Source organism: Alligator mississippiensis, chromosome 9, assembly GCF_030867095.1.
Source record: "Alligator mississippiensis isolate rAllMis1 chromosome 9, rAllMis1, whole genome shotgun sequence".
NCBI classification, from domain to species: Eukaryota; Metazoa; Chordata; order Crocodylia; family Alligatoridae; genus Alligator; species Alligator mississippiensis.
The window spans coordinates 77,083,970-77,095,419 of NC_081832.1; the positions used below are offsets into that span (position 1 = coordinate 77,083,970).

Sequence of the window (11,450 nt, forward strand, 5' to 3'; positions counted from 1 at the left end):
TCAAGGGTCGCAAAACGACCTTTGACCTCCCCGCCGTTGGTTCGGCGCATGCGCGGGTGCCACTCTGCGCATGCGCTGGGTTCCGCGCATGCGCGGTCAAAGCGAGGCGGCCACAATGGCGGCGGCCATGGCGGGTGAGTGAGGGGAGGTTGGGGAAGACGCTGGGTGGTGGTTTTGAGGCTCATGTAGGGTTGTGTTTCGTTTTTCTATTCGTGCAGGCCTCGCTTGGGCGCGGCGGATGCTCCTCGGGGCCTGGCCGGAGAGGTGAGTCTATCCCCGCTCCCCATCTTGTGTGCCCTCAGTGTGGGAGAGGGGAGCGGCTGCATTTCGATGTTGAAGCCGAATGCAAACTATGACACGTGAGTTACGAGGCAAGAAACGTGTTTAAAAAAACCTGCGGTGGAAATAGTGGCTTGGAAAAGGCTGTTGTCAAAGCAGGTGTGAAATATCTTGAATTCAATTGCTCTCTTAAAACCTGGTTTGAGGGAGATGGGACCGGCTGATGGCTTCTAACGTGCGTTTTCCCATTGCTTCAACAAAGCGAGTGTCCTTGGCCTGAATCTGGCCTTCAAGCAGAGGCGTGAATGGGTTTTTTTTTTTTTTTCCTATTTCAGTTTTAGGAATTGATGTAGTTTTATGGTGACTGATGTTGTTCTCATTTACAACTCTTTGCATAGATACTGGGTATTTCTAACCAAAATGTGATGTGACAGTAATTTGAATTTCTAACAGTTTTCTAGTATCCAGAAGTCTACATACTATTTGACTTAAGAGTATCGATTAAAACCTCTTTAAAGTTGACTCAGAAAAGTAATATGCCATGCAAGAAAAGAGTTGGCTTAAATGGTTTGCTCCTGGCTTCACTTATTGATTTCATTCACAAAAATCAACAGGTTTGGCTGCCCACTTATCACCTCAGTATTTGGCCAGCAGAGGGCATCATATATATATATATATATATATATATATATATATATATAGAGAGAGAGAGAGAGAGAGAGAGAGAGAGAGAGGTATATCTATATCTATCTATCTATAGATATCTATATCTCAAATAAACAGCTTTTGTCTTCTCCGGTTGGGGAATGTTTGAAAGTTGTAGAAATCTGGGATTTTTCTCTATCTACGCAACACCTTAGTCTTTCATTTCTTCTTGTTAATTATCAGATCAAAATTGGCTTAACCATTTAAAAGTAGTTGGGGGAGTAGCTTTCATTGTAAAGGAAACATACTTCTGTCTGTGACCCATAACTTAAAAAAATTAGGCTTTGTTTTATATTTTGCCATTGGCAAAGGTAAAAATCAGTACTGTAATCTGAAGTTAACGGTCAAATAACCAACAAGTGGGTAAGTATCAACCAACTTCAGACTTTGATAGGCTGGGGGTTCGTTTTTGTGAGGACCATTGTTATGTAACGAAAAACCAATGGATAAAGAGCCAGAAAATCGAGAATGGTGTGTAATAGCTATTCTGGGCCTGCGCTGTTCAGTTTCTTTATTAGTGACTTGGACAATGGGGTGAAAAGCAGCCTATTTAAATTTGCTGATGATACCAAGATTTGGGGTGGGCATGCTAGTAGCGAAGGACATGGGACATGTCCCCTAGGGAATGACCTGCTGGGTGGCACGGAAGTGGAAAGGGATCGTGGAGTCCTAGTGGACTCCAAGATGAACATGAGTCGGCAGTGTGACGAAGCCATCAGAAAAGCCAATGGCACTTTATCGTGCATCAGCAGATGCATGACGAACAGATCCAAGGAGGTGATACTTCCCCTCTATCGGGCGCTGGTCAGACCGCAGTTGGAGTACTGCGTGCAATTCTGGGCGCCGCACTTCAAGAGGGATATGGATAACCTGGAGAGGGTCCAGAGAAGGGCCACTCGTATGGTTAAGGGCCTGCAGACCAAGCCCTGCGAGGAGAGACTGGGGCACCTGGACCTCTTCAGCCCCTGCAAGAGAAGGTTGAGAGGCGACCTTGTGGCTGCCTATAAGTTCATCACGGGGGCACAGAAGGGAATTGGTGAGGTTTTATTCACCAAGGCGCCCCTCGGGTTACAAGAAATAATGGCCACAAGCTAGCAGAGAGCAGGTTTAGGTTGGACATTAGGAAGAACTTCTTCACAGTTGGAGTGGCCAAGGTCTGGAACGGGCTCCCAAGGGAGATGGTGCTCTCCCCTACCCTGGGGGTCTTCAAGAGGAGATTGGATATGCATCTAGCTGGGGTCATCTAGACCCAGCACTCTTTCCTGCCTATGCAGGGGGTCGGACTCGATGATCTATTGAGGACCCTTCCGACCCTAACATCTATGAATCTATGACAGATTACAGCAGGACCTGGATAGGTTACAGGGGTGGGCTAACGAAAATAGGATGGGTTTCAATACAGACAAGTGCAGGGTGCTGCACTTGGCCAGTGGGAACCAGCAGCACACTTTTATAAGCTTGGAAACTCCGTTCTCGAGAGCACGGTGGCAGAAAGAGATCTTGGAGTCATTATTGACTCCAAGGTGAACATGGGCCGACAATGCGAGGTCTCGATCAGTAGGGCTAACCTCACCTTGTTGAGCATCCACAGATGCATCTTGAGCAGGTCCAAGGAGATGATCCTCCCCCTCTGTGACACTGGTCAGGCCGCAGTTGGAGTACTGCGTCCAGTTCTGGGCGCCGCACTTCAGGAGGGATGTGGACAGCATGGAGAGGTCCAGAGGAGGGCCACCTGCGTGATCCGGGGACAGCAGGGCAGACCCTACGAAGAGAGGATACAGGACCTGAACCTGTTCAGCCTTTGCAAGAGAAGGTTGAGGGGGGACCTGGTGGCTATCTATAAACTCACTAGGGGGCACCAGCAGGGTTTGGGAGAGACCTTGTTCCCCCTAGCGCCCCCCGGGGTTACAAGAAATAATGGCCACGAGTTGTTAGAGAGTAAGTTTAGACTAGACATCAAGAGGCGTTACTTCACAGTCAGTGTGACTAGGATCTGGAACCAACTTCCAAGGGAAGTGGTGATGGCTCTTACCCTGGGGGTCTTTAGGAGGAGACTTGACGTCTACCTGGCCGGGGTCATTTGAGCCCGGTTTTCTCTCCTGCCCAGGGCAGGGGTCGGACCTGATGATCTATAAGGTCACTTCTGACCCTACTTCTATGACTCTACTGCGAACCAGAACTCATAGGTACAGGCAGTCCTCAGACTTATGACACAATCGGTTCCTGAAAACCTCATCTTAAGTTGGAAGGTTGTAACTCAGAACTGATTTCCCCATAGGAAACAATGTTATAAATGGGGGATTGGTTTCTGAACCAAGGCCCGATGCCCTATTTTCACCAAAAATACTCCAGAAGTTTGTACTCGATCAATTATAGATGAGTAATATAGCTACATTAATACATTTATATTGTAAATAGTGATTGTATTGATTTGGAAGGACTTTGAGGTGATATTGCTGGACTTTTTGAAAGCCTCTTGGTTGGACTTTTTGAAGGGTTCTTGGCTGGAGTCTTCTTAGGAGTCCTGGATGCAGGTTTTTCTGGAGTCTTGTCTGCTTTCTTAAAGAAAGTGTCCAATGAAGTTTGGACAGATATTCTCCAGGGAGATGAGCGACACAGCGAACTTGTTTGCTGGCGTGGCGTCGCATCGGATTAAGTGTTGTAAAGTTGAAACTGATGTCATAAAGTTGAAATGGGTATCAATTTAGAAACGTTGCAAGTGCAAAATGTCACAACTTGAAGTGTTGTTAGTTGAGGACTGCCTGTACTTAGCTGTGGCATACCTATGGAGGATGTACGCATCTGAGTGTAACCTGTCACTCACTTAAATGAGCCCCATATTATTCATATGTATAAGAAACATTCTTGGTGTAAAGGGATTTCTTAGACCTCATTTTGCAAGTTAATAGGGAGGTACATGTTACTTTACCAAAACAAGCTTGAGTTTGTTATGAACTCTTCCATTTCATTTATTTAATAAAAATTGGTTTTAACCTGTATACAAAGAATGTGTAATTTGTTTTGCAGGTTCCTGGCATCTGTAAATATTTTCCCACTGTCAAATATGCATACAAGATCATCTCAAGAGGTCATTGGAAAATGGGAGAAGAAGAATAGAGTTGTTTATCCTCCACAGTTGCCAGGAGAGCCTCGAAGACCAGCAGTAAGAATTTGCCTGTACTATAATTTCTTAAATACATCAAATAAAGCACTGTCCTTTTCTGGTTAATTCTCCGGGACACTCGCTTACGATAGCTATATACAGTGATTAATGTAAGATTGAGATACTTGGTATGTTCATAACTGTATAACAAAAGAAATGTGCAGTATTAGATTTTAGAAATGGGAACGACCTATTCGATTTTCAAATTGCTGCCTGATATGATCATTTAATGTGCACGTGTTGTGCAAATACAAATCTACAATTTAAATGTTTTCAGTGTTTGCCAGGCTGAATAACAACTACTAAGCTTGGACTTGACTGAGGAAAAGAATCTGAGCATTTCTTTAATTGCTTCCTTTCTATTCAATCCTTCTAGTATCTAGTTAAGAGAATTTTTAAAAATCTGATTTAGTTCTGTCCAGTGCAGAATCAAATGCACAATGAAAAATGCTCCTCTTTTGTGCAGCGAATTCAGATCATAGACTATTCTCTCTCCTTCCTTTCAGTCACCTGAGCTGAAAGTGTAGTTAAACATTAGCAACAAATGTGGGTCAATTGATATTGTATGAGAAACTAGAGAAAATGGATGTCGAAAGGCGCTTTGCTGGAGGAAAAGGTGGAACAATTTTTGTGCCCTTGAAATTACCAGTCTGCGCCATGATATGCAGAAAATGAAGAAAAACTTTTTTAATATATACTTCCAACTTTTCTTTGAGCTGACTCTTTTCTACTTGCATTTGTATGGGGGTTTTTTCTTCACCTGGAAGTAAGACATTTAATGTCAACAAAGCTAAAACGTAAAACATCTGCATCTCAAAAGAACAGTGATTTTTTTTTATTTATTTTTTTTTTTTCAAGTCATCTTATTTTACATGTGCTATGTCACCAGTAATAAGAATTTATACATTCAAATACTGCAAGTAGTCTGCAGTATGCTGGACTGAATAATGAGCTGCATATGAAAATGCAATTATTGGCTTAGCCACTTATTAAAACACATTCTTTTTTCCCTTTTTTGAAATGGATATCTTGCCTTTAAAATTTACATTCCTGTTAAATTCTGCTTGTTGCTTTTAGTTCCCACTGGTACAGCAGTGGTGCTCAATTAGTTCTTTGGAGACAGGTTTTCTTGTCAATCTCTGACTGAAAGACCACTCCATCTCTGAAGGCCTAATTAAGTTCAGCATGGCACTAGTTTGTAGCAGCTATCCCAGTGAGTTGATTTGATATCAAAGTAACTTCTTTAAAGCCTTTGAATGGCAGATGGGTATTAGAACCACAGGAGAGAGGGGAGGAGGAAATAAAGGGGAAGGTTATTTAAAAAAAAAAAATTGTAAACCATGCTCTTCAATTATTTTCATTTCTATAATTACTTAATTATTCTCCTGTGTACGTGCATTTTGTAGACCATATCAATTGTATGTGACATGGCTGTCCTGCAGTGCTCATGACATAGTAGCAGGAGTTATAAGCTTGCCTGGATCTTGAAAGGTGATTTTATTTGCTCCCCATGGTATTATGAACCTCTTATCATCTTGCTTTCAAAATGGAATTAGATACTGTATCTTTTTTTCTTAATCTTTTTTTTCTTTTTGTAGGTAATATACCACTGTCGAAGGGAAATAAAATACAGTAAGGACAAGATGTGGTATTTGGCAACACTGGTAAGAGAAAACACTGACTTTACACTTTCTTATCAAGTACACTATGCAAAGTGGTTTTTAGTTCCTATTTTTCAAAAAACAATTTGTTGGCTAAATAAAAGCATGGTTTGATTCAAATCTGTCCAGCATCTACATAGGGAAGTCCCTGAAAAAATGTTCTTGTGACTTTGTGTGGACTCAGCCATCTTATGCATGTGAATAACTTGCACTTGGACAGAGCTAACGGACTCCCAGCAGCTTTTCTCAAGCCATATGCCTGTGACACCAGTACACTACATCATTGCCTCTATGAAAGGAGTGTGCCCACTGGCTGCTGCTCAGCAGTGGATGATAGGGGAAACTTTCCCTGGAAACAGCAGGGCAAATCTTATGGAAAGTTCCATGGAAAGTAGGCATCTGATGCTTTGCTAATGAGACTTGCATTGAAGATCTTCCCATTTTAAATGGTGCTAAAATCTTGGAAATTTGTGAAGTACAGTATCTATTGAACCAAAATAAGCATCATTCCTGACACTGTGGTTTTAAACACGTTTCTTCTCTTTGTTTAGAAAGATTTAGTGCTTACTGTTAACTTCTTTTTCTTTTTAATTCTAGATCAAGGGGATGTCCATCGATCAGGCTCTTGCTCAGCTGGAGTTCAATGACAAAAAGGGAGCAAAGGTGATCAAAGAGGTACATACTGAAAGTCTTAACACTTCTTGTCATTTTGTTTTCAGCCATGTTTTTCAGCAGTATCCAGAGACTTTGCATTAAGCCTGTCTGGAACATATTAAATCAAAGCTTTCTTGGTTTGAGCATTTACTAATGTACTTTTGTTGAGGCTTCCCCAGGCACAAATGGCCTCTGACCACAGCACTTCAGCTCCTCGTAATGACACATTGCATTACTACAGCCTCCTAAATTTCCTGCCTGTTTATATGGCTGAAAACACAAAATCCCCATCATTTTCAACTAATTTGCAAATAAATTCTTAATTGTAGAAGTTGTAGATTACCAAAAGGGAGACGCATGGAGTCTTGCCTAGAAAATACTGCCTTTTCACGCAAAATGTTGGAGTTATAGTAATGGGTGACTCAGTTGTTCGCTAGAGGTATCAGTTTCCAGTCTAAAAATTACTGAGTAACACGTATTCCTCACCAACTTACAATGGTGGACAGCACTGAACAATCTTGCACACCTTCAACTTGTATCTTCCATCTAGGGCCTGAACCTTGAAGAGGCTGCATGTGCCTAAAACTGTCATTTGCTGAAAATCCCCGCTTATAAAATTTCACCATACTTAAATGCAGTAAACACATCCGTAGGAGCTGTCTCCATTCATCAAAAAAGATGGTTACCATCGGAATGAGTCCCATATGTGATGTTTCTTTAAATAGTTCCTTTCGGGGGGTGGGGGGAATGCACTGGAGTTAAATTTAGAAAACAAAAAGACTTATATCTTTTTATTATACTAAATCAGTGAAATAATATTTTGCTGGATTCATATGCTGTGTCATACTACCATCAAGGTGATTTGTTAATCATCCTGCTAGTAACAGCAGTTGAATGAAGAATAAAAAAGCAGTGAGTGTTAAATTGAAATGCAAATTGAGACTTTCTATTGACAGTTTCCCTTTTAACTGAAACACTTCTGTGTTTGGTTTGTCAAGACTGAATGTGCACTTGAATCTGTAGGAGAGCACGTGCAGACATGTGCATACACCTTTACATTTTACAGGTCAAATTTACCACTGGCATAAACAGCTACAATGTCTTAGGTGCCAAAGGAGGTACATATGCTTTTGCCAGTGGTAATTTTAGCCTTTTGTGTCCATGCAGATGCTGTCTGCCCTATAGAATGGTCTCCCATTTTCAGAGCTTTTCTGAAAGATAAGTTAGCTTCCTCTACCTCAGACTGATCCTTCAAGAATCCATTTCTGCATCTGACTTAAATATGGAAGCAATTATGGGGCTCTAAAGAATAGAAATTGTGTTGCTTTAATTCCTGATCAGCATTTCTTTTCTTCCTTCATTATAGGTTCTTTTAGAAGCTCAAGAACTGGCAGTGAGAAAATACAACGTAGAATTCAAATCAAATTTATACATAGGTAAATTGCTTCTTATTTTTAGTGCATAAAAATGTCTCTCTACAATAATGTGAAATGACTTTTTCCTAATAAGATTCCTTGACTTCAACCTCCTCTGAGTCAGGGTCTGCCAATGAAATTTGTAGTTAATAGCTCTTCTTTATCAAAGTGCTAATGTTAATAACTAAGGCACCTTATTCTTAGTTGCTCTGTAAAGACAGTGAATACTGCAGATATCAAGGTTTCAGCCAGCAGTCTGTTCTAATGAGTATTGTTACTAGTACACTCCATTGCAATTGGCAGGGACATCATTTTTAATGAGACATAGATATCAGTCAAAAAGCCAATGGTATTTCTGCTAGCTATCTGTAAAGAGAGAGACTTGTTAGGATTAAGAAATGTAAGAGTGGTCAACAAGAAGGAAGCCTGGTATTGTATACTGTGTCTGTGCTCTTCTAATGCCACCAGATGGCATTAACAGTGAAGGTGATTGGAAATGTGATCACTGCTTATGTGGGATTATTAAAGCTGACACTTGTTTCTAAATAAGTTGTTTGGAAGATTACGTTTGCCTTAAAAACATTTCACTGAAAGCGGGAAAATGTTGGTAGTAGGCATAATTTTAATTAAAATAGTCCCTGAGAAACATCTCTTTCATCACACATGGTCACATGCACCTATCACATGTTATGTGACAATTGCAACAATTGGCTCCATAGAAGAATGCTAGGAAAAGTATGTACTTTTATATAAAATATTGGTCATATTGCCTGATCAGCTGTTCATGCCATCTTTTTCCCTCTTCATTCTGTTCTGTTGCTTGCTTGCTTTTTTTCCCCTGCAAGTGCTGTCCTGTTGCCCGGTACTGTTTTCTGTCCAGTCCCTTGGACATTCTGCACACCAAACCCCGCCCGCCCGCCCCCCATTCAGTTGCACTCTGATGGGTCATTGTGTTATATGTGGCGATTGGAATTAGATAGAAAGTGTGGGATGGTAAAATTTTAATCTCTCTGTGAAAATCTAAGTATGGTCTCAGAGAGGAGTTGCTAACGGCGTGCTCTATAGAATGACCGGGTGATGCTGTCATTGACACTGACTTCATGGGATGTGTGTTCGTAGCTGCATCGGTTGCATTTCTAAGGACCTAGCAGTTGGAGTAGTGTGCAACTTCTTGTATTTAGTGGTAGAACACTAACCAGCAATTTATGTTTTACTTTTGAGCAACTGAACTTCTATCAAACTTTGGGGGACGGAAAATACTCTGAATGAATTGAACTGCTTCTAGATGCAGTCTTGCTTACAGTTTTCTCGCCTATCAGATTTCTGTCATTACCTTTCACTGCATGACCATTGCCATAGAAAGTTTCTCTTTCAAACCTAGGATGATGGATGATGCTGTAGATATCTTTTAAAAGGGAAAATATAAAATGCCACTTCATAACGATTGGTCCCTGTAGTGAGCAGTTTGGTAGATTATGCCTTCAAGTGCAGGTTTTGGAGAGGGAGAGAGAGATAATATTAAAATATTGAGGGGAAGAAACTTAAGTAAAATTGCTTACTGGTACTCTTAAACATTTAATTTATCTTAAATTGGTATTCTGCCTTGATTCCTTTGTTGCTAGTGGCACAGGTCCTATTTATTTGGTCATGTTTATAAACACTCTTGACTTATTACAGGGTGATCAGGAGACTAAATGATCTACAGCAGAGTATATCAAGGGCTTGACATAAACACAAATGTTCTGTAGCTAAGGTTGGACCCTTAACTTTAACCTCAGTCCTAAGTGAGTCACAGCAGTATGCATCGTATTCCACTTCAGCCATTGCCAGCCTCTGTGTCTCTGGTAAAACTGGGACTCATGAGCAAGAATGCTAGAAAATAAAGAATCAGTTTAGTTTCATTGCTAACCTCATGCATTGTGCCATTTTGAGGTTATCTTTGGTCAGTCCTGCTTTGCATATGCTGTGTGCTTGCAATGTAATGCCTTGCATCAAATGTTAGACTGATGTACAGCATGCCTCTCCATGGAATCTTCCAAGTAACTCTTTAAAAGCTCGTGGCTCCAGGGGACTTAATTGCATACAGCACTGCTACTGTTAAATCCTAAGGACGGCTGCAAGTCTCATATTTGAAAAATCAAGTGTTTCTGATGCCTGGCCTCATTGCTTTGTGATTGGTATACTGTGCTTCTTGCAGAGAGATCCACACTTTATTCTTTAGGCCATTCTTGCTCCTCAGCTGGAGGGGGAATGTCATGAGATCTGCCTCATGTCACCCTGAAGCAGCCTTGGCCGTAGAGCAGAACTGCAGCATTTCATCAGACCCTCGGGGTCGAGAAAGGTTTCTCTAGGTGCAGAATTAGGTCTTCAGGTTAAAGAAAAGATTTGACAAATCCACTGGAAATAACGCAGATGTAACACAAAATCTGTAAGCTTTCACTGGGAACACGTTCCTTTGAGTTAATAGCTGCTTAAGAGAAGTGGAAATTACTGCCTTTATAGGAACTATGAAAATCTAGTAGAACCCAGATTGAATCTCTTTTGATGTCTTGCTTCATTTTGTGCAAAGTGAGCAAGTTTTCAGTTACTTGCTTCTTAAATCCACTGTTTCATTACCAAAAGTCATGAGCTGTTGCACAACAACAGCTCACTGAAAGCAGCAAAACAGAAAAAAATCCCTTTTACTTCAGCATCCTGTTACAGGTGGTTCCAAAAAGTACTCTGACAAAGGTGTCAGGGCACTTGTGTCCCGTTTCAGAGTAAACTGCAGCATCTTTTCCATCTTTTTTTTCTTTTCTTTTCTCTTCTTTTTAGCCAAGTCCTTGACTGGAAAAGGCCACTATATGAAAAAGATCCGCTACCATGGGAGAGGCAGGTATGGCATCATGGAGAAAGTCAGGTGCCATTACTTTGTGAAGCTGGTGGAAGGTCCTCCACCCCCTCCAGAGCCACCAATGACTGGGTTTGATCAAGCTAAGGAATATGTGCAGCAGCTCCGAAACAGAACTATTATTAATGCACTGTAATGCTCTACACCAGACGTTGTTGTACGTTCTTTACAGTTTGGGGGGGGAAAATGCTTGTGAGTATATTAAAAAAAAAAAAAAAAAAAATACAAAAGCAAGTCTGAGTTGTCTGTTTGGGTGTTCTTAGTTGTCTGTTGCCTTGTGGAAGTCCTGAGTCATGTAGGGTCACAAGACCTTCCCCCCCACTTAAATATAGCACTGTGGATCTGCAAGATCCTTGGAAATGCAGTACAGAGTGTTCCTTCTTGGCAATTTGCTGAGAAACATACTAAGTCTTTATTTAAATCCATTCCCCTCTCCCTCCCCCTGAACTGCCAATTCTAGAATGTATGCTGAGAATGCAAGAATTAAGTCAGGAAATTCAGTTGTCCTCAAATTCATGCTCTGGGGCCTCATACAGTAGCTATTTTTGGTACTGTAGGTATATCTGCATGCAAGGAACAACTGGTGCAGATCATGGTGCAAGATCAGGATGTTAACCAGTGAAACCAAAGTTCAGGATTTCGCAATTAGGCAGAGCAGTGTAGGGTCAAACAGACAGTTGTAG

The 11,450-nt window shown here is 41.2% G+C and overlaps 1 protein-coding gene across 2 annotated transcripts; it reads left to right on the plus strand.

Annotated features, from left to right (window-relative positions):
- The first annotated feature begins 33 nt into the window (after positions 1-33).
- MRPL22 (mitochondrial ribosomal protein L22) lies at positions 34-10,997 on the plus strand. 2 transcript variants are annotated; one of them, XM_014610017.3, is made up of 7 exons: positions 81-134; positions 219-264; positions 4,012-4,147; positions 5,746-5,811; positions 6,406-6,483; positions 7,829-7,898; positions 10,692-10,997. In XM_014610017.3, the coding sequence occupies exons 1-7, from the start codon at positions 89-91 to the stop codon at positions 10,901-10,903; spliced, it is 654 nt and encodes a 217-aa protein (XP_014465503.2). In that variant the 5' UTR covers positions 81-88; the 3' UTR covers positions 10,904-10,997. The 2 variants fall into 2 exon arrangements, with proteins under 2 accessions (XP_059568919.1, XP_014465503.2); XM_059712936.1 differs by lacking the exon at positions 219-264 and having other exon boundaries at positions 34-134.
- The last annotated feature ends 453 nt before the right edge of the window (positions 10,998-11,450 follow it).

Excerpts from the sequence above, each read along its gene's own strand:
- MRPL22 (XM_014610017.3), top strand. The coding sequence starts at position 89 with ATGCGCGGTCAAAGCGAGGCGGCCACAATGGCGGCGGCCATGGCGG. Across the intron at positions 265-4,011 it reads CTCGGGGCCTGGCCGGAGAG|GTTCCTGGCATCTGTAAATA; the intron begins GTGAGTCTATCC and ends TTTGTTTTGCAG. Across the intron at positions 4,148-5,745 it reads GAGAGCCTCGAAGACCAGCA|GTAATATACCACTGTCGAAG; the intron begins GTAAGAATTTGC and ends TTCTTTTTGTAG.